This window comes from Vipera berus, assembly GCF_964194415.1.
Source record: "Vipera berus genome assembly, chromosome: Z".
NCBI lineage: Eukaryota > Metazoa > Chordata > Lepidosauria > Squamata > Viperidae > Vipera > Vipera berus.
In genome coordinates this window covers 431,259-453,107 of record NC_138205.1, presented here as the reverse complement: position 1 = coordinate 453,107, position 21,849 = coordinate 431,259, and the positions used below count along the sequence as shown (strand labels likewise).

Sequence of the window (21,849 nt, the reverse complement as noted above, 5' to 3'; positions counted from 1 at the left end):
CTACCCAAACGTTTGCAACGTGTGGCTGATTTGGAGAAGGCCCACAACGATGTTTCTCAACCTTGGCAAGATTAAGAGGGCTCGTGGACTTCAACTCCCAGAGTTCCTCAGCCCAGGGGGATTCTGGGAGTTGAAGTCCATCCCCCTTAAACTTCCTAACGGCCTCTACCCTGTTCAGCCAAGTCAGCCTAGCCAAGGACGAGAGAGACTAGATTCGCCTGGCAAGCAGAGCACTCGAGAGATCCGTGTCCCGAGCAGACAGACGCTCGAGCTTCGCCCCCGGGCAGGCGTAGGAGGCCGACGCCTTCCGCGCAGGCGCCCGCAGGCCACGCCCTGCCCCGGCCGTTACTCAGGCTAACGGTGCGCGCGGGGGGGGGGCTGGCGAGGCGAGCATGCGCCGCGCGAGGTGGGCGGCGCCCGGCGCATGCGCGGAGGGGCGGCCGGGGCAGCCGGGGGCTCAGGGGCGCCCGGATGGCGGCGGCGGCGGGCGGCGGGGGCTCCGCGTCCGGGCCGGGCTCGAGGAAGCCGGGCTCCCCGCGGGACTCGGAGTCGGAGCAGTGGTCCCGCCGCGTGCGGGAGCTGGTGAGCGCGGAGCCGGCCAGCCGCCTGTGCTTCGAGTGCGGGCAGCGCGGCGTCACCTACGTGGACATCACCATCGGCAGCTTCGTCTGCACCGCCTGCTCGGGGGCGCTGTGAGTCCCCCCTCCCTTCCCCGGGGGCTCCCCCGGCCTGGGGGTCCTGGGTGGGCAGGGGGGCTTTCCGGGGAGGGAAAGGAGGAGTCTTGCCCCCCCGCCCTTGAAGGCCGGGGTGGGGGGAGGAGGGAGGGAGGGAGGGAGGGAGGGGCGGCACACCTGGCACCTGCAGGGCGCAAAGGCTGATCTCTCCCCCCCCCGTGAGTCTGCGGGGGGGGACCAGTCCCTCCCTCCCTCCTCGGGTGCTCCCCCTTGCCTGGGTAGGGGGAGGGGAGCCCTGCCCCCCCCTTTGAGCGGCACACCTGGCACCTGCAGGGCACAAACGTTGCCTGCCTGCAGGTATTTTCTGCCAGGAAGAGCAGAGTTTCTCAACCTTGACTGCTTGCAAAGGTGTGGACTACAACTCCCAGAATTCCCCAGGCTGGCTGGGGAAATCTGGGAGTTGCAGTCAACGCTTCTGCAAGCGGACAAGGTTGAGCAACATTGGCCTCTAGGCTGTGTTGCCTCCCCACGTTCAAGGTCAAACCCGCAAGGGATCAGAGGGAGCAGATCCGTATCCGGCCATCACACTGGAGAATTCTGGGAGTTGAAGTCCACCCATCAGACTCGAAGGAAATGCCCGGCTTCCTGCCACTGCTCTCCTTCCCTTTATTCTATTCTCAAACCGTGCGGGTCGCCCTGCGGCCGGCAGCCCCTGGCCCGCTGCCTCTGGACGATGGCAGCTCTTTCAAGTGGGCAATGCAGGGAGCTGCAGATCTGCATTTTGTTCCTCGGTCCCGCAGCCTGTTGCCACCTTCACTGGCTGATGTTGCTTCAGATGGGAACGTGAATTCAGATACGAGCTACCAGCGTCTGTGGGGCAAGGACGGGAGATGTCCGGGCACTCCCTTAATTCGGTCTTGGCAGATGGAAACTACAGTGATTGGAGCAGACATAATTTGTGCCCCAAACTTAGCATGCCGTGGGTAGATCTTGCAAAAATATAGATGCTTGCCAAAAAAAGGACAAGCAAGATCTAAAAGACCGTTCACCACAACATCTTTAGCCCGTTTGTGAAAACTAAGGGTTGAGGCAGTGGAAAGTTGTGTTGTTTGCTCACACCACAACAAGTTTATGAAGGGGGAACCTTGACAGCTGGGGAAGATGCCACGGAAAAAGGCATCTTGAACTTGGAAGAAGAAGAGGCGAAGGTGCGTTGAGCATCCAGGAAAGTTTCTCTGTTGAAAATGGGCTGCAACTTGCTCGCCTCTGCCATGCGGCCTGGAGAGAAGCACCTTTGGGGGCCTGTGTCAGAGGGAAATGCGGCCCTAATTTCACCGTGCGTCTCAAAGGGGTAGGGAACGCTCAACCTCCGGAGCTTGGCCGCCTCGGCGTATGGATAGATTCGGAGCAACTGAGACTCTATTTCCTTGTCCAGTCTTGGCAACTCTGAGACTTGTGGACTGCAACTCCCAGAATTCCCCAGCCAGCTGTGGATGTGGCTGATCTGGGGAAACAAAGATTTAGGGGACAGATCTGCCCCCGGTCTGAAGCCGCCTTGATCTGGGTCCCTCCCCGTGTTGCTTCCCCCCTCCGAAGGACGGTCTGAGAGCTTACTTGTTTGGTCCCTTTAATCATTAACTGCCAGGGGCTGAAGAAGAATCAGCAGTTCGGAAGGGTGGAAACTTGGCTGCCACTGAGGCAGGAAGAGCCTCGGGGCAGGAACTGGGGGCTGCTTGGCCCGCTTCTACCCAGACCTGAATCTCGGCTCAGAATGGGGCAAGGGGAGGAGGGTCCTGTCGCCAGCCCCACTCACCCGGCTGGCCCTCTTACAGGCCGAAGATTCGCCCCCAAACCCGGCCCGGCCCTGACTCCTCGGGAGGATCCATCTCCGGTCAGTGCCTGTAAGAGGAGGACCAGGGGGAACATGATAGCAATATTTTCGGGGCTCCCCCTGTCTAAGGAGGTGCTCAGTCATCCAGGTCACGGTTGTCCCAAAGGTGCTTGTTTAAAAGGCGACCGGATTTTGTGTTTCCTTGAAGACTTTTCGCTTCATATCCAGCAAGGCTTCTTAAGTTCAGGACTGAAGTCCAGTTTCCTTTTGAAAAAGCACCAGGGGTCAAGCTGTCCTCCAAAGCAGCAGAAGGCGGGGAGAGAAGCAACGGATGGAAACTGAGCAAGGAGAGGAGCGACCTAGAATTAAGGAGAAACTTCCTGACAGGGAGGACCATTCACCAGTGGAACTGCCTGCCTCTAGAAGTTGTGGCGGCTCCGTCACTGGAGGTTTTTAAGAAGAGACTGGACAGCCACTTGTCTCAAATGGTCTACGGTCTCCTGCTCAAACGGGCTTGGACTAGAACAGGGGTAGGCAACCTTGGCTCTTTTATGACTCGTGGACTTCAACTCCCAGAATTCCTGAGCCAGCTGCTGCCTCAGGAATTCTGGGAGTTGAAGTCCATGAGTCATAAAAGAGCCAAGGTTGCCTACCCCTGAACTAGAAGATCTCCAAGGTCCCTTCCAACTCTGTCATCCTGTTACCTGTGCATTACTGTAACTTGTGAATGCTTTTCTCTCTCTCCCCCCCCCACCCCCATGTAGCCGTGGCCTGAATCCCCCTCACCGGGTGAAATCCATCTCCATGACCACCTTCACAGAGGGCGAGGTGCAGTTCCTCCAGTCTCGTGGGAATGAGGTGAGGGGGGGGGTCGTGGCTGCTTTGCTTCTGGTGATACGGTTGAACAGGCACACTTTGATTCCTGTAACATCCCACCGCATCTGACAAACCGCCCAGAGTTGCCTGCCTACAACCTGAGCAGCATATAAATGTATTGGGTAACGTCCCTCCCACCCCCAAGGTGCAAAGAGATGCAAGCTGGGCGTCTGCCTGTAAAACGCTGCAAGCATGTTTGCATTTTAAAAAGCAGCCCAGCCCTTCCTCCTTGCCACGGGGGGAGCGGCCACGTCCCTTGTGCGGTGGTGCTTCTCAGCTACACCCTTTTATTAAACGGATGGGCTTCCTGATTTGGAGCCCCAGAGGAGCCCCTTTTTCCAAAAGGCAACTGGACTCTTAGGTAGGAAAGTCTGACTGCCTTTTGGGGGGGGGGGAAACACCTTTGGGGCAAGCGTGGGCTGGACGACTGACCGTTTCCAGAGACGTCCTGGTTTGTAGCCGTCTCCTCTCGTTCGGACCCCCTCCCCAGGCCTGCCGGAAGATCTGGCTGGGGTCTTTCGATTCGCGGTCGTCCCTGCTGCCAGATTCCCAGGACCCTCAGAAGGTGAAGGAGTTTCTGCAGGAGAAATACGAGAAGAAGCGATGGTGAGCGTGAGAGCGGGGGCCCTGGATGCGGCCTATGGCATCCGGGCAGGTGCTGACCGGTGCAGGCCAGAGCCCCCTGGACGCGGGGCGTGGGGCTGGCTCAGAGCAAAATCGGTCGATTCAGGCGCTCCACGGCAGCGTTCCCCCTGGCTGGCTTCCAGCAGGGCAAACTCTGATAGAGCTGGGCGGTGCCATCCAGGAAATCAAGTCCTGTCCATCCCAGGGGCCAGAGAGCAGGCGGATCGCCAGCCCCTGTTGCTCGCCACTAACCAGCCCGCCTGCAGAAAAGTTAACCAAAGAGATTTTTTTTTTAAAAAAAACAAACATTAGCAGAAAGTCCAATAAGGAACAGCGGGACGTGGCTTGGCCACCCTCGTTGAAAGGACCTGAGATCTGAATTTGTACCGAAATTCCCTAATTGGGAGCCGAGAGGGCACCTCAGAGGTCTTCCACCTGGCAGGAGGGGCTTGACCTTGGTTGGCCCTGCTGAATCCCCTCCCCTTGCCCACCTGGCGGCCTGTTTGCTTTTAGCCGCCCGGAAGAAGCCTCAGGCAGGCCGGCCTCTGAGTCCCCGGCTCCTCCATGCAGCCACTGCGCAGGAGTGGGCATCGCCCTGCAACAGGCAGCTTGGTGGGGCTAAATCCCTGCCCTGCCTCGCCTTCAGGGGCTTGAGGTCATAAATCTGGCATCTGAGGACTTGGGACTTGTTGCTAGGCGACCGTTTCAAGCCGCGGCCTACCTGCGGAGAAGTTGCTGCGACCCGGTTCTGACGTTCCAAGGATTCCCCCCCCCCGCAGTACGTGGTGTGTCCCGTGGTCACGTGATTTGCCAAGACACTTCCCAGACCACACCCTAACAAGCCGTGGGATTTCTTAACGACCGTGTCATTCACTTAGTGACAGCTCGGAAAAAAATGATGTTAATGTGTAGAAAAGCCAGGGTTTCTTTTACACCTGGGCAGGAAGACCCGAAGGTGCAAGCGCAGATTAGGCGACACCCGCCCGGCTCGAAAGCAGCGACAGTGAGAGGGGCCTTGGGGTCCTAGTGGACGATCCCTCAGACGTGAGCCAGCTGTGGGCAGCGGCAGCCAAAAGGGCCAATGCAGTCATCCTTGGTTGTGTAAACGGGGGGATAGAAAATCAAGATCACAGAAGGAATTAGCACCGCTTTATGAAGCCTTAGTGAGGCCAAACCCGGAATACCAGCGTCCAGTTTTGGTCACCGCATTACAAAAAAGACGGTTGAGACCTAGGGAAAAGTCCAGAGAAGAGCAACTAAGGATCCGAGGCCTGGACGAAGAACGGCTACGGGACTTGGGTTTGGCCAGTCTAAGGAAAAGGACTGACCCAGTTCACAACTGTTACGGCCTTCATGGGACGGGCTCCTCTGTTAGTCGCATGTCGAGGAGGGCCTGTGTGCAGGAGAAATCTTCTGCCCCCTGGAATAAACTCATCAAGGGGGCAAGGAGGAGGAGGAGGAGGAGGCAGCAGGGCTGGAAAGCCTTCCCCCCTCCCCCGGGGGGGGCTCACCCTGTCCTGTTTCTACTCACAGGTATGTGTCGCCTGACCAAGCCAGAAGCTTAGCCGCTTTGAGTGCCCAGAGTTCCCCTGCGGAAGCCAAGACGGGCGCCAAGACCCCCCAGGTCAGAGCTCCTGGCCAAGGGGGGGGGGCTCCCCTGGGCCCTTCCACAGGCTCCCCTGGGGGCTCAGTTCAGCCAAGGGCTCCTGGCAGCTTGGGGGTAGGGGGGGTCTAGTGAAGCTGACACACGACTTGAAGGCAGGCACTGTGTCCCTCGCATCGGGGGGGGGGGCTCTGTCCTTGGCTCACGGCTGGCTTTGTGCAGTCTGGAGGGGAGGGGAGCTACTCGGGGGGGGGCTTTCTGCTTCCCGATAACTCCTTTTCTTGCAGGTGTCGGAGAAAGCCCCGGCTGCCCAGCCAGCCAAAAAGGCCAGCACAGACCTGCTGGCGGACATAGGGGGGGACCCCTTTGCGGCCCCCCCACCTGGGCCTGCCTTCCCTGCCTTTGGAGGTGAGCCCGTCTGGCTGCAGGGGGTCTCGTAATGTGGGTGGGGTCTCCCCTGTTGAGTGTGGGGGAGCCGTAGGCTGAAGCTATCAGCGAGGAAGACCTGGGTGGTCTCAGAAGGGAGAGGGGCTCAGTCGGGACCCTGAGCATCAGTCTGGGGCTGGGGGCCGGCAGGGAAGAGGCCGAGGATCGTGCTGAGGGGAATTGGGGAGGGCAGCGCGGACTGGCTGAAAGGGCCTCAGATTCCCTCCCCCGTCCTGATTGCCGGGTTGCTGGAGGAATCCCCCTCCCAAAGGCAACCTCCGTGCTTGGAAAGGGTTGGGGGGGTCCTTGAGGAGAAAGGCTTTCTGTTCCCCCCCTCCCCATTTGTGCCCTCAGGCCCAGTAGCAGCTCACCCTGCCTTTCCCAGCTTCGATGCCTTTGGGGGAGCCCTGTCAACTTTTGGGGACCCCTTAGCCTCCAGCCACAGCCCTTTCCAGAGCCAGCCGGTCACTGCAGGTAACCGCAGCCCCCTCCCCCCATTCTCAGGCCTCGGGAGGGGGCTGGAGTCCTCTCTGATGCTTCTGGGGGGGGGAGAAGTCTGATTCCGATGGCAGCGATGCTTGCCTTCTTCCGCCACTCCTGGGAGCCTCATTGGGCGAGGGGGGGTCTTGGCTCACTTTGGGTGGGGGGGTCAGAAGAACAGCCATCCCAGCACCCCTTAGGCCGCAGGGGGCGCCCTGTGCGTGCCTGCTGTGAGGGGGAGGGAAGGGGGCGCTCCTGCCAAGCTCCGTGGGGAAGTGTTTCTACTGAAAGTAGAGGCGTCTGGGGGTCCCCTTTGGGGAGCGACTGGCGTCTTTGGGGCTGCCCTGCCAGCGAGGGCCTCCTTGACCGCTGCTCTTCTTCCTCTGCCCTGCAGGTGGCGCCCACGTGGGAGCCTTCCCCGCCTCCCCTGCCAGCCAGCCCGGAGTGGGCATTCCGAGCCTGGGCGGAGCCTTCCGCATGGGAGGGGTCCCGAGCAGGTAGCTCTTCCCCCGCTGGTGCCCAGGCGGTTCCCTCCCTCGGCCCTCCCCCCCCCCACCGGCTGATCCGGGACCCGGCCTGGCGGCTGCCTCCCCCCCAACTGACCTACTCTTTCCTCCGGCAGTGTCTTCGGCCCCCTTAGCCAGTCCCCCGTTCTGCCCCCCTCCAGCCCCGCTGCGGCCTTCGGGGGTAAGTAGCGCTCCTTGGTTTGGGCGAGGGGCTGCGGGCACCCTCGGGTCCTCCCTCAAGGGCACGCCCCTTCTTCCTGCCTCTCCCGCAGTCCCCACCTGCACCAACCCCTTTGCCAGCCCGGTGGTCTCCCAGCCCACGCTGCCCTCCACCAACCCCTTCCAGACCAACGGCCTCGCCCAAGGTAAGCCTCCTCTGCTCGGGGGGGGGACAGCCCACCGGGACCCCCAGGCGGCCCTGTCAAGAACGGCGCCCCTGGCCAGAGGACCGGCCGAGGGTGGGCCCGGTGCCGCCCAGTCGTGGCGGGACGGATCGGCCGCTGCTTCGAAGCCAGCGCTCTTGTGGCCCCCCCTGAAACGGGCCACGAGCCCCTTCCTCTCTGGCCATCCCTGCTCCGGGCTCGAGTGCGAGTCCACGTGCCCCGGGGCTTTGGAGGATCGGGGGTCGCAGCTGGCCTGGCTTTCAGGCTGAGTTTCAGCGGGTCGAGCCTTTCAAAAGCTGCGGGGAGCCCCCCGGTGGGAGCCCCCTTTGCTCCAGGGCTCAGTTCAGCGCGAGGGGCTTTGTGAGCCCCCCCCCCCGCAGCTAAGAAACGACTGGGGCTGTGGGGGGACCCACAAGGGCAGCAGCGCCCCGGCCCAGCCCCGGGGGGGGGAAGGGGGCAAGAGCCCCCAAGGAGAAAGCACTTTCTCCAAAGCCCCCGAAGGCAGGCGGGAAAGGTCAAGGAGAGGAGCGACCTGGAATTAAGGAGAAACCTCCCGACGATTAACCAGTGGAACAGCTGGCCGCCAGAAGTTGTGTGTGCTCCAAAACCGGAGGTTTTCAAGAAGAGAGTGTCTGAAGTGACGAAGGGTCTCCTGCTGGAGCCGGGGGTGGGGGGGGTTGGACTAGAAGACCTCCGAGGTCCCTTCACTCTGGACCCTCTCCTGGCAGGCACCTTCCTGGTCGGGTCCCCCAGCGGCTTCTCGGCCTCCCCGCTCTCGGGCACCTTCGCTTCCCCACTGCAGCAGGAGCCGCTGTTCTTCCCCACACAGGCCGTTGTGGGTCAGCAGCACAACGGGGGTAAGATGGAGTCCGGCCTTCCTGGGCAGCAGTGTGTGTGTGGGGGGGGGAAGGGTTGCCGGCCGCTTCCCTCTCTTGACCGCCCCCTCCTTGGCTTCAGGGACGTCCTTCGGGGGCTTTCCTGCAGCCCGAGACGGACAGAGGCCGCTGGGACTGCCCACCGGCTACTCGACCAACCCTTTTGTGGTAAGGGGGCCTGGCCTGCTCCCCCCCCCTCTGAGCAGGGGCTTCTGGGGAGGGGTCCGAGAAGGCAGGGGGAGGGCCTTGCAGCAGCAGCCTGCGTCCCTCACTCTCACTCCGTCTCTCTCTTCCCCCCTTGCAGAACCCAATGGCCGCCTCGCCTTCGCCCCGCTTCGCCCCGGCTAAGCACCCCCCCACCAACCCTTTCTCCTAGCCCCCTCCGGCCCCCAGTGCGGACGGAGACCCTCAGCCAGTGTGTGGGGGGGTCAGTTCTGCCCAGCAGGGCCTCCGTCCCCAGGAATGGGGGGGCGCCTCGGAGGAAGCCAAAGGCCGCCCCTGACGGGTCCCCAGCAGAGGGGTGTGTGGGTCGGGGTGTGGGGGCAGCCGAGGCCAAAGACACCCTGTGATGGGCCTCTTCCCTTCCCCCCCCAGCACAGCCTGGGTCTGCTGCAGCTTTTTCTTCCCTTGGGGCTCCTCTCCCACAAGGGGGGGGTTGTCTCCAGCAGGTCCTGCAGTTTCAGCCGGGGGGGGGGGGGAGTGCAATTGGGCTCATCTATGTGCAGTCTGGTGCCACTTCTCCCCTCTGACCTCTCCCCCCACGCCCAGTGGGCGGCATCTGGCCAGGGGAAATTTGGGGGGGAAAGGCCAGAGACCCCCCCCCTCAGCTGCCTCTCCTCACTCTTGGCTTTTTCTTGCACTAAACCTGGGGGGGGGCGGAGTGGAGGGGGTCAGTCAGGGATGCTTCAGCTAGCGAGGGGGCTTTGTGGTCCCACCGGCCACAGCCCCGAGGGGACCCTGAAGAGAAGGAAGCAGGGACCGAGACCCCTCCCGGCTTTGCAGCCCTGGGAGCTGCCCCCTCCCACACGCCTCCTTTCCAGAGGGGAGGGGCCGCGGTCGGAGCCTTTTGGGGAGGGGGCTCCCTTCTGCCTGGATGCCCCCCCTCACTTGTCCCGTGGCAGAGCTCCCCCCCCACTCACAAAATGCTGCCCTCCAAAGTCTTCCATCCCCGACGCCCCCCCCTTTGTCAAATCAGTGCCTGCTGAGTGCCGTCCACAAGTGAGATTTGTGCTTTTGGAAGGGCCCCCCTCCCCTCCCCAGTCAGGCTTTTTGGGGGGATTTTGGAAAATCCGACTGGGCCGAATTTAACCTCCCCCCCCACCCGGCCCCTGGAAGCCAAAGACGCTTGCTTATTTATGCTTAGCCTCCCCCCCCCAGCCATGCCAGGGTGGGGGAGGGGGTGTCAGGGTGGGTGGCTCCTTTGCACGTTGTTCCTTCTTTGCAGCATCTCATTCCAGGGCTCCCCGGGGGGGGGAACGGTCTGCTCACCGTCCTCGTTCTTTTGTAGCACCCCCCCCAGTCCTCCCCCCCCCCGCTCCCCCAAAGAAGAGTGGAGTTTATATTTTGGAGAAAAATATGGACCTACGTTTTTAAGGCTTATATCTATATGCTCACCAAATCTATAGAGAGAGAGAACACGAGCGTGTTGCACTCAAAATGTCTATAGTTATCTATACAAGAAAAAAAAAGTATTTAACGAGCGTGCTGGTGCAGAGCCGTTGCCTTTTTGTGACTACAAAAGCCGCCGCGTTGCTTGCTGAGGTTTCCCATGGGGGGGGTCAAAGGAAAACACATGGAAACACACACGCACACGAGATGTGGTGGGGAGGTGCCCAGGAGATGCCTTTTCAGCCCACCTTCTATGGGGGGAGCAACCTGATAGACGGGCTCAACCAACCCCACCCCACCCCAAAGCCGGTCAGCTGTGCCGAGGTGGCCTCGAGCTGATCGCAGCCTGGGTTGGGCCCGGCTGCGCTCCCACGGAAAAACCCCTATGACGCTGAAGTTGGTATCCTAAGTGGGACCCCACCGAGCTGGATCTGGACCGGGGGAGTCCAGGAGGACTTTGAAGGGCTTGTGGACTTCAACTCCCAGAATTCCCCAGCCAGAATTCTGGACTTTGAAGTCCACAAAAGTTGCCGAGGTTGGACGTGGCTGGGGAATTCTGGGAGCTGATGCCCACAAGCCTTAATGTTGCCAAGGTAACGGACGGACACAGACATACACCACCCACCTACCCACCCTCGGGTCTACATGATGTCCTGCGTAGAGCGGAACCCAGGAGCAGCCACAGCCTGCGGTGATGCTTGCATGGAACGGCTTCCTGCTCCCTCCAACAGGCTCATCGGGGTCCTTCCAAGGAGCTGGGTGGTGCTGCTGGGGTGGGGGGGGTGGCTATTGTTTCTGGGACTGATGGGGAAGATTCAGCCTGTGCAGGTTGGGAGGGGTCCTAGAGGCTAAGCCAATGGGGGTGGTGGTCCTGGCCTGCCTTCAGCAGTGGCCCCAGGGCACCTCTGCTGGAAGGCTGGTGTAGGGGCGGCGTGGCTCCACTCCACCCACAGAGACCTCTGACGCAGAGCCACGTGGAAGAGGCTGTATTTGGGGCAGGCTGGCCTTCTCTTTCTGCTTTGCCCACCCCAGAGCCAGGACGGGGGTGGGGGCACGTTCTTCAGATGATCGCGCTGAGCAGGTTGGTGTTGGACAGAGTCAGCCCAAGCAGGATGCCGGAGAGGTGACCGGTGAAGGAGCTCCTGCGTTGGGGACAGAAATGCAAGGACACGTTTGCGGCTTTGATCTTGGACCACAGTGCCCGTCTCCCACCCACCGTGGCAGCCTGGAGGTGGGCTCCTCCTGGCTGTCTTCCCAAAGTGCCAACAACTCCCAAGTTTGGGGAAGGGGTGACACAGTCAAGGCTTCCAAGCCACATCTCTTGAGGTTCCTCAAGCGGCTTAAGATGGCCACAAGTGCTGCTCTTCACTCAGAGCTCAGTGAAGCTGGCCAGAGCCAGGCCCAGGGTTGGCCCACTTGCCCCTAAGTCCAAGTTCAGTTTTTTCATTTAGCCAAATGTTTAATTAAACCCACAAGATCAGGTGCCATAAAGATGGTCAGAAAGCCATCCAGGCCCAGATGCATCGGGGAATCTGCAATGATGTTCCGTGGCCCCCTGTGGTTGCCCCTGAGTGGGGTGGGAGCAGAGGCCTCCAGGTCCCTCCCGTGGGACCACCCCCCCTCTCCTTGGAGGCCTCTGGCCTAGTGGGGCCCTGGGCAGACAGGAAAGAGCCTTGGTGGAGCAGTGGGCTAATGCCTCCTTAAGTAACACCAGCTGCCTGCAATCAGTGCAGGTTCGCATCCCACCAGGCTCAAGGTTGACTCAGCCTTCCATCCTTCCGAGGTAGGTAAAATGAGGACCCAGATTGTTGGGGGCAATAAGCTGACTTTGTAATAATGCCGCTTGGGGTGTGTGTGAAAGCCCTAACAAGCAGGCATATACATAGAATAAAGGCTACTGCTAAGCTTGTAAGCCGCCCTGAGTCTTCGGAGAAGGGCGGGATATAAATGGAATTAAAATAAAATAAATAAAAATAAAGGCTGCTTCTTGCGTCCTGGGGAGTTCATTCCCATGAGACATGGTGGTGGCCACCGGCTGGGCTAGCTTTAAGGAGGGGGTCGTGGAGGAGAGGCCTCCAAGCCCTCCAAACCCTGGGAGGGAGCAGTCCAGAAGCCCCAGGCCGGTTTCCGTGGCCTGCCTAAGGGTGTGGGGGAGTTCCGGTCCTTACCTGGGGTAGAAGAGGGCCAGGCCCAGGCACTCCAGAACGCAGAGCCACCTGGTCGTCAGGGTGATGCCTGCAGCCATGGTTGCCACGGGAAAGGCCTCCACCTGCCCGTCCATTGCTTCCAGGGCAAAGAGGACCCCTGTGGTGCACCAGGACAGGAGGGGCCCCTGTGAGGCAGGAGGGAAGGGGGGGGGTCCCAACGCCCACCCACCCCTTCTGGCACCCACAGCCGGCTCAGGGGCCTCTCCTCACTGGCCAGCCCCCCCTCCGTGCCCTCCCGCTCGCTCCTGGGCTTCCGAGCCCACCGGGGAGGCGGCACCTGAGAAGCCCACCGCGCAGTGCTCCCGGTACCAGGACTGCCCCGTCACTCGCGCCAGCAGAGAGTTCAGCCCGAGGTGGAGCAGCCCCCCCAGCAGGGCCAGTGCCAGCAGCAGAGCCCCCGTCCGGAGGGTGCCGACCTCCTGCTCCAGGGCCCAGCCCAGCCAGAGGAGGGTGGCCATGTTGAGGAGCAGGTGGAAGAGGCCCAGGTGGTGGAAGGGGGCCCAGAGCAGCCGGCCCCACTGGCCCTGGCCCCACACGGACTGCACGCTCAGGCAGGCCCTGCCGGGGGGATGGACAGGGCGGCAGAAGAAGGCCACATTGGTGGCCACGAGGGCCAGGGTGGCCCAGGGCACCATGGGGCAGCTTCTCCCCCCCCCCCGGCTGGGCAGCCTGGCAAGGGAGAGAGCAAAGCCTCTGTGACCTCAGGGCTGATGCGACCCCCTTCTTTCCCCCGGAGACCCTGCCTCAGGGCTGGGGCCCTCTGAGGTGCCTCCCGGGGGCCAGGCACCCCCACCTCTTGAGACACTGCCAGGAAGGGGGTCAATGGGGCAGCAGCTTTTGTGGCCCTGCCAGTTAACAGCTGGTGGGCCTCTGAGAAAGGTCCCTGTTGGGGTCCAGCGGGGGTGAGGGGAGGCTCAGTCTGCCTGCCCAGAGCCTCCCCCCCCCAGCCATGTTCACCTGTCCCATCAGCCTCGGGAGCCACTGAGTGGTCAGTCCGGGCCAGCCGTTCCTAGGAGTGGCCTCTTGCCAAAAGGCAGAGGCATCACCGGGTGCCAGCCGCCTGCGGACCACCTTCTCAAGCAGATTCTTCCCTCCCCCCCCCTTCCCCACAGGGGGGTACAAGGAGGGAGATCCCAGCTGCCCCTGGGTGAGCGTCATTGACGGTGGATCCAACAGCCAGAGCTTGCAGTCAGCCTAGCGAAGCTGGACCCCTTAATGTAGGTTTCTGCCCTGGTCCTGCCCCACTGACCTCCCCCCCCCAGCAAGAGAGAGAGAGAGAGAGAGAGATGCATCCAGTGTATCCATAAAGCAAGAGCTTTCCTCTCTCTCTCTGTGTGTGTGTGTGTTTCTGTCTTTTTCTTCCTCTCTCTCCTCTTTTCCTCTGTCTTTCTCTGCGTCACTTCCGCTTTTTCTCTTTTTTCCCCCTTTTCTTTCCTCTCTCTCTCTCTCTCTCTCTCTCTCTCTCTCCCCTCTCTCTCTCTCTCTCTCTCTCTCTCTCTCTCTCTCCTCTCTCTCTCTCTCTCTCTCTCTCTCTCTCTCTCTCTCTCTCTCTCTCTCTCTCTCTCTCTCTCTCCCTCTCTCCCTCTCTCTCTCTCTCTCTCTCTCTCTCTCTCTCTCTCTCTCTCTCTCTCTCTCTCTCTCCCTCCTCTCTCTCTCTCTCCCTCTCTCTCTCTCTCTCTCTCTCTCTCTCCTCTCTCTCTCTCTCTCTCTCTCTCTCTCTCTCTCTCTCTCTCTCTCTCTCTCTCTCTCTCTCTCTCTCTCTCTCTCTCTCTCTCTCTCTCTCTCTCTCTCTCTCTCTCTCTCTCTCTCTCTCTCTCTCTCTCTCTCTCTCTCTCTCTCTCTCTCTCCCTCCTCACTCTCTCTCTCTCTCTCTCTCTCTCTCTCTCTCTCTTGAAAGTCAGACCCGAGTTGCCGGAAGCTGGGTTCTCCTGCTGACTGTAATCAGGGCAGTTTTCCCACGTGCCCAGACCACAGCTGAGTGTTTGCCCACAAATGAGGGGCCCAAGCCAGCAGCAGCAGGCCAGGTTTAGTAAACAAGGCAGGGTTGCGACTCAAAACATCCCCCCCCCGGCCCCGGGAGGCCGTCTCTTGAGGCCACACATGTGCGGCAGGGAAGGAGGAGGGCGGCTCCTCCTGGGCGGTGGGCTGAAGGACGCTGTGCCCGCTCACCTTGGGCAGACCATTCTCCATGCAGGGTTGGCATCTCAAGGAGACTCAGGTCCTCCCATGCCTCCATCAGAACCCCGTGCATGAAACAGGGATGGCGCTTAACCAGGTTTTAGAAAGCTTGTAGCCATGTCCGAACTGAAGAAAGTAGGGAAAAGCACTAGGCCACTCAGTTATGAATTAAATCATATCCCTGTTGAATATACAGTAGAGGTGACAAATAGATTTAAGGAATTAGATCTGATAGACAGAGTGCCTGAAGAACTATGGACAGAGGTTCGCAACATTGTACAAGAAGTAGCAACCAAAACCATCCCAAAGAAAAAGAAATGCAAGAAAGCAAAATGGCTGTCTGAGGAAGCTTTGCAAATAGCTGAGGAAAGGAGGGAAGCGAAAGGCAAGGGAGAAAAAGAAAGATACGCCCAGTTGAATGCAGAATTCCAGAGAATAGCTAGAAGAGATAAGAATGCCTTCTTAAATGAACAGTGCAAAAAAATAGAAGAAAACAATAGAATAGGGAGGACCAGAGATCTTTTCAAGAAAATTGGGGAGATGAAGGGAACGTTTCATGCAAAAATGGGCATGATAAAGGACCAAAATGGCAGGGACCTAACAGAGGCAGAAGAGATTAAGAAGAGGTGGCAAAATTACACAGAAGAACTATACAAGAATGAGCTTAACGTCCCTGATAATCACAATGAGGTGGTCACTGACCTCGAGCCAGACATCCTAGAATGTGAAGTGAAGTGGGCCTTAGAAAAGCTGAGCAACAACAAAGCTAGTGGAGGTGACAGAATTCCAGCTGAACTGTTCAAAATCTTAAAAGACGATGCAGTAAAAGTGCTACACTCAATTTGCCAGCAAATTTGGAAAACTCACCAGTGGCCACAGGATTGGAAAAGATCAGATCAATTCCAAAGAAAGGCAGTGCCAAAGAATGTTCAAAATATCGCACCATTGCACTCATTTCTCATGCTAGTAAAGTTATGCTTAAAATCCTACAAGCTAGACTCCAGCAGTATGTGGATCGAGAGCTACCAGAAGTACAGGCAGGATTTCGAAGAGGGAGAGGAACTAGAGATCAAATTGCCAACATACGCTGGATCATGGAGAAAGCTAGAGAGTTCCAGAAAAACATCTACTTCTGCTTCATTGACTACGCTAAAGCCTTTGATTGTGTGGATCATAACAAACTGTGGCAAGTTCTTAAAGAGATGGGAGTACCAGACCATCTTATTTGTCTCTTGAGAAACCTATATGCGGGTCAAGAAGCAACAGTGAGAACTGGACACGGATATACTGTCGCCCTGCCTATTTAACTTGTATGCAGAGCACATCATGAGAAAGGCAGGGCTAGATGAATCAAAAGTTGGAATTAAGATTGCCGGGAGAAATATCAACAACCTAAGATATGCAGATGATACCACTCTAATGGCAGAAAGTGAAGAGGAACTGAAGAGTCTCTTGTTGCGAGTGAAGAAGGAGAGTGCAAAACTTGGGTTGAAACTTAACATTAAGAAAACCAAGATCATGGCATCTGGCCCTCTCAATTCCTGGCAAATAGATGGGGAAGAAATGGAGGTAGTGACAGATTTTATTTTCCTGGGCTCCAAGATCACTGTAGATGCGGACTGTAGCCAAGAAATTAAAAGATGCTTTGCTCCTGGGGAGGAAAGCCATGGCAAATCTAGACAGCACACTAAAAAGCCGAGACATCACCCTGTCAACAAAAGTGCGTATAGTCAAGGCTATGGTCTTCCCAGTTGCAATGTATGGCTGTGAAAGTTGGACCATAGGAAAGGCTGAGCACCAAAGAATTGAGGCCTTTGAACTCTGGTGCTGGAAAAGACTCCTGCGAGTCCCTTGGACTGCAAGGCGATCAAACCGGTCAGTCCTAGAGGAGATCAACCCTGACTGCTATTTAGAAGGCCAGATCCTGAAGCTAAAACTCAAATCCTTTGGCCACCTAATGAGAAGGAAGGACTCACTGGAGAAGAGCCTAATGCTAGGAAAGGTTGAGGGCAAGAGAAGAAGGGGACGACAGAGAACAAGGTGGCTGGATGGAGTCACTGAAGCAGGAGGCGTGAGCTTAAATGGACTCCAGAAGATGGTAGAGGACAGGAAGGCCTGGAGGAATGTTGTCCATAGGGTCGCGATAGGTCGGACACGACTTCGCAGCTAACAACAACAGCCGTGTCCGGGCTGACATTGGGTGACACGGCATGGTGGGGGCCCCTGCGGTGCCTAAGCAGAGCTGTGGCTTGTTAACCCTGATTTATAGCTTAGTGTCTTGTGTGGCTGGGCTTATTCGCTGAAGCTGAACCAGCCAAAGGAGGCTCAGCAGTCTGTATGTGCTCCAGACCCAAGGCCAGAGGGGGCAGCCCCCAAGGAAGCAACTGTCCCCCCCACACACACCCATGTGCTCAGGGGTTGCGTCTGCCGTGCCAGGAGACCTTGGGGCGCATCTGCTTTGAGCCACCCGACCCGGGGGCAAGGAGCGGTGGGCACTCGGACTGAGCACGGTTGCACGCTGGCCCTCCTGCAACACTGAGCAGAGCCACGACATAGGAGCAACATGGCTTCTTCAGTTAGGCTCCCCCATCAAGCCCGAGCAGGAGAGCCCCCCCCCAGCCTGCCCCACGGCAGAGAGAAGGTGGGCAGCGCATGGCAGGGGGCGCTTCCTGTTCCAAGCCGTGAAGGAGATGATCAGACGTGGGCTCCATAAACCGTTGCAGTGGATTCCTGCGTCCATGTTCCTCTGCAGCTCTCTCCCCCCCCTCCTGGATGGGTCGCACCTCCCCTTCCCCAGCCTGGCCTCCCATTGTTGCGGACCCGTTGCAGGGCATGACTACAAAGGGGCTTCTTTCACTGAGAGAAACATGGGCCACAGCCCTTTTACCCTTCCTAGAGTGGGTGGGCCTGAAGCCCCCCTCGACCAAAGGCCTCCTGGGGTGAGGCCTGAGCCCCCTGCCCACCCACCACCAACGGCAAGCGAAGGATGACTCTTCCAAGCTGAGTCAGCCTGGGCGTGCTGTGGCTTGGCAGGGTCTGGGCTGGAGAAGGGGGGGCAGGCGCAGGCAAGTCTTCATGGTTGGGAGGGGGCAGACCCCGTGCAGAGAGGCCTTCCTTATCGGGCCCCTGTTTGCTGTAAACATTGCCCTTCCCTCCGTCCTTGGCCTGTCCTTCCCTACCCTGGGGGGGCGTTGGTGAAGGGGGCCAGCCTGCCCCTTCCACTTCCTTCCCCCACCCCAGCTGCAGACGGAAAGGGGGGGCCATTTTACTCCTGGGACCCTCCACCCACCATGAGGAGCCTGCCATCTCCCCTAAATTATTTTTCGCCATTTGCCACATCAAAACCTCTTTCTTTCCATTCCTTCTGCAGAGGGGAATTTCCTTGACCGCAGCGGCAGCGGAAAAACAGGGAATTGCAGTTGCTGGGCTGGAGGGGGGGGCAGAAGAGGAGGCCGCCTGCAGGGTGTCTCCCCGGTGCCCTTTGCCAGCTCCCAGCCACAGAGGCCACGCTCCGTGGCTGCCTGGGCAACGCCACTGTGCCTGCCTCCCCGAAGGCTGGCTGGCTGCTCCCTGCCCTCCTCTCTCCGCTGGCTGCAACAACACAACCATCGGCCGCCACTCAGCTCCTCTGGGCCTGAACACCCAGCCGGAAAGCTGCCTCCCAAAGCGGGGTGTCCAGGCTCCTGCCCCCCCCTCCCCAGCTTCCTAGCCTGACCCCCTTCGGACTGGTGGGAGCGCAAGGAAGGCCTTGGATACCCCCCCCCATTGCTGTTTCAAGAGCTGGCTCTTTGCGGGGTGGGGGCAGACTGCATTGAGGCTGGGAAGCTCCTTCTGCCCATGGGTTTTGCCATCTTTCATCTTCCATGGATTTTATGGTTTGTTTTTTTATTGTTGTGAGTCACGTAGAGTTTGAATAATCGTACAATAATATCTGGTCATCTTGGTGAGGAATCAAGAGGTTTTTGGAAGGATCTGGTCCCTCCTTCTATAATGTAAAGAAAGGAAAAGAATGGTCAGCCACCTGTCTGAAACTCTGAGAGGGACCTCGGAGTCCCAGTGGACGATCGCTTGACCCTGAGCCAGCCGTGTGCGGCAGCAGCCAAAAAAGCCAACACAATCCTGGGTTGCATAAACAGAGGCATAGAATCAAGATCACGCAAAGGACTCATACCGCTTTGTAAGCCCTAGTGAGGCCACACCTGGAATACTGCAGCCAATTTTGGTCACCATATCAGAAAAAAGACGTTGAGAGTTTGGGAAAAGCAGAGAAGAGCAACTAAGAGGATCCAAGACCTGGAGACCAAAACATACGAAGAACAGCTGCGGGACTTGGGTCTGGCTATAGAGAAAAGCAGAAATAGGGGGGACACGAAAGCAGCATTTCAGGATTTGAGGGGCTGCCCCAAAGAAGAGGAGGGGGTCACGTTATTCTCCAGAGAATCAGAGGGGTGGAAGAGACACAATGAATGGAAGCTGATCAAGGAGAGAAGCAACCTGGGATTAAAGAGAAACTTCCTGACAGTGGGGACAATGAACCAGTGGAACAGCTGGCCGCCAGAAATCGTGGGTGCTCCATCACTGGAGATTTTTAAGAAGAGGCCAGACACTTGTCTGAGATGGCACTATAGGTTCTCCTGCTTGAGTAGGGGGCTGGACTAGAAGTCCTCCAGGGTCCCTTCCAGTCTATTCTGATGGACGGATTGAAAGCCCTTTCCGACCTCATTCGAATCCCAGGGAGCGCAGAAGCGGCGAGACCACAGGGCAGCCCATCCTCGGGCATGGAAGCTCCCTGGGCGTTGTTGAGCCGGGTCTTCTCTCCCGGCCCACCCCGCGGGGCTGTTGTGCCATCAGAGAACGCAGCAACGCGCCAGGCCTCCGAAGGAGAATCCGGAATCGGGCGAGGCTGACGTTACAAGCTCCTGAACTCAGGTCTCCGGCGGCCCCCGCCGCACCACCGCCCCGCCCGCAGATGGGGAGCCCGCGGCCGAAAGAGGCGCCCGGGGGCGGAGGAAGGAGGCCGCTCCCGATTGGCCGGGCCGCGGATTCAGCTGGCCGGAGAACCGGGGCCGCCTCTGATTGGCCGGCAGCGACGACGCCCAAGCGCGGCTCTCCCCGCCACGCCACATCCCCACGCCCACGCGGGGGGGCCGCTCTCCCCTCGGCGCCCCGGGACAGCGAGGCCGAGCGAAGGCGCGGGGCCGGCAGGAGCTTCGCGCAAAACACCCGTGTAAATTCGGGCCGGCTGTGAGCAGCCTCGCGAAGCCGGCCGCCCCCTCTCCCCGTCTGCACGGCGGGCCGAGTCGGGGTCCGACCCGGGGCGAGTGGGGAGCCCGGCGGGGGCAGCGTCCGGTACGACCCTGCCCCGGGTGGGGGGCGCGGCTGCCGCTCTTCCCGGCTTCTTACTGCCCCCAGCGCCCCCCCCTTACCCCGCGACTCCTTCCGGCAAACCGCTCAACTCCTTAAACCGAAGCAACTCGAGTCCCGCCAGGCGCGTGGGGGTCGCCAAGCGGCCTCCTTGGTTCGGGGACCGCTCGATCCAAGGCCGTCGGGCGGACTCGCCATCCCAGGTCTCGGGGGGAGGCCCCGGTCCCGAAAGAGGCTCCGCGGGCGTTCCAGAAGCCCCGTGGGAGGATCCGCTGGCCTTCGGGCGGCGGTGGGGGGACTTGAGAAGGCCAAGGCCGGCCCTTCTGAGCGCCGTCCGCTTAGGGATGCTCGCCGCTACTCCGGAGCCCCCCAGCTCGGCAGAGAGCGCGCGAGGTGCCAGTCGGGCGCGGACCCGGGCAGGTGGGTTCGCACGACGCGCCAAGCACGATGCGGGTTGGCTTCGCGGGTTAGGCCGGCCTCGCCCAACGAATCCGCCTCCTCGGAACGGCAGCCGGGCCGGCGCCTTGCGCGCAGGGAGGGGGCACCCACTCCCGTCCCGGGGAGGGCGCCCGTCCGGGGGCGCTAGGACCGCGGCGGCGGCCCGCCCGGGCTGCGGCAGCGCTGTGTATAAAGTCGGCCCGGGGGAGCGGGGCGGGTCGGCGGCGCCCGCTCGGCCCTCCGCCTCCCGCAGCCCCACGCGTGCCCGGGGCCCTCCGCTGCTGGAAGCGCCCGAGGAGCCAGCTGCTTAGGGGCGCCGAGCCGGCTTCCCCCGGCGGCCGGAGCAGGGGTGGCGGGGCCCCGGGGCCGGTCGGTCGGGGCGGAGGACGGGCTTGGCAGGAGGCGGCGGGCTCCCACTGCTGCTGCCGGCCTGGCGGGTCCCGCGGAGGTTTGGCCGGCGGGGCGGGCGAGCCGTGAGTCGTGGCGGGGACCCCGCCGTCTTGCCTGCCACGCCGAGCGGCCCCTCCGCACGGCCTCCGCCTCTTCGGCCGGCCGACTTTGGGCGCTGAAGAGGCGCGCGTGTCCCCTCCGCAGCCAGAGGTGGGTTCCGCGGCCCCCGACGGCCCCCCCCGCCCCGACGCCGCCTCCCCCCCGCGGCCACTGTGGGGCTTTCTGGGCCGGCTTGCAGGGCTGCCCCTTTTATTAGGCGGAAGAAAAGGGGGGGGGTCTCTCTTCTCCACCACCCCCCACTTTGGCGAAAGGGCGCTTAGACAGACCGGGCGGCCCCGAAGGGCCTCGGCCGGAGGGATGCTAAGCGGGTCCCCCTTGCCCGAGAGTCGCGGCTGACATTTGGCCTCGAAACTCCCGGCTGTCCCCTCCGTGAGCGGCCCTGTGAGGTGGCCGAGACCCCCCCCGCTGCTCCTTTTCTCCCGCCCCGCCCCCCCCCCCGCTGCTGCTTTTCTTTTTGCTAACGACTTCCGTGAAATGCGCGGTGAGGTTTGGCCAAACGTCGCACCTGACCTTGCTTGTCTCTTGCCCTTTTCCACCAGGGATTCCGCGCCCTGAAAAACTGGATTTTCGCTCCTCCGCGCAGCTTCCGAAGGGAAACGGGCGCCGGAGCCAGAAAGGCTCTTTTTAATGGCTGCTGAGTTTATCGACTGCAGAACGACCGCGTGGAAAAGCTGGGACGGCTGATGTTTGTTTTTCTGCCTTTTTTTTCCTCCCCCTCCGCTCTGCATGTGACTTACTAAATTCAAACTTTTTGCAAACCAAGGAAACTTCGGAGCAGCGAAGAACTTCCACTGCGGACTAAGGGCGTAAATCCGGCCTTGTGGGAAGATCCCTGGGGGGCTGCCACGAATTGGGGGGGGCCTTTGGCAGGTCCCTTAGCCGTCCTGGGGTGTCAGATTTTCTCTTTTTTTTTCCTTTTTCTGCAAACTCCTTGAGTTGAGGGGACTGTGCTGGGGAGCTGTTTTTCCGAGGCGGCAGCTGTGAGCACCTGAGATTTGTGCAGCAAAGCTGAAGGAAATGGAGAGGGGGGCGATCAAGGCCCCTGGGATGAACTTCTGAAGGCCTCCTTTGGCTCTTCCCCCTGAGGCGTCCAGCTCCCGGTTGACCAGTGGGCCGAGAAGGGGCCTCTTCAGCACCAGTGGATTTCTCTGGCTCTTTTGCGGCAGAGGAGAGCCGAGCCCCCCCTCCCCCCCCCGGTGTTCTGGGCACCCAGAGGTGGTCCTCAGCGTACGTTTCTGGGCAGGAGGGACCTTTCCTGCGTGCCCC

General features: G+C 60.2%; 2 protein-coding genes across 5 annotated transcripts; one reads left to right on the top strand and one right to left on the bottom strand.

The window, feature by feature from the left end:
• Positions 1–443: 443 nt before the first annotated feature.
• On the top strand, positions 444–8,806 carry LOC308678518 (arf-GAP domain and FG repeat-containing protein 2-like). 3 transcript variants are annotated; one of them, XM_081345737.1, is made up of 12 exons: positions 444–692; positions 3,270–3,363; positions 3,872–3,987; positions 5,539–5,629; positions 5,896–6,016; positions 6,389–6,508; positions 6,909–7,011; positions 7,137–7,201; positions 7,293–7,385; positions 8,132–8,260; positions 8,361–8,446; positions 8,583–8,806. In XM_081345737.1, the coding sequence occupies exons 1-12, from the start codon at positions 472–474 to the stop codon at positions 8,652–8,654; spliced, it is 1,311 nt and encodes a 436-aa protein (XP_081201863.1). In that variant the 5' UTR covers positions 444–471; the 3' UTR covers positions 8,655–8,806. The 3 variants fall into 3 exon arrangements, with proteins under 3 accessions (XP_081201863.1, XP_081201865.1, XP_081201864.1); XM_081345739.1 differs by lacking the exon at positions 6,389–6,508; XM_081345738.1 differs by lacking the exon at positions 7,293–7,385.
• On the bottom strand, positions 8,582–21,842 carry LOC308678519 (uncharacterized protein). 2 transcript variants are annotated; one of them, XM_081345741.1, is made up of 3 exons: positions 21,089–21,842; positions 12,055–12,190; positions 8,582–11,028 (listed from the first exon to the last, which is right to left on the bottom strand). In XM_081345741.1, exons 1-3 carry the CDS (start codon positions 21,309–21,311, stop codon positions 10,947–10,949), a joined length of 441 nt encoding a protein of 146 aa, XP_081201867.1. In that variant the 5' UTR covers positions 21,312–21,842; the 3' UTR covers positions 8,582–10,946. The 2 variants fall into 2 exon arrangements, with proteins under 2 accessions (XP_081201867.1, XP_081201866.1); XM_081345740.1 differs by having other exon boundaries at positions 21,094–21,840.
• Positions 21,843–21,849: the final 7 nt, after the last annotated feature.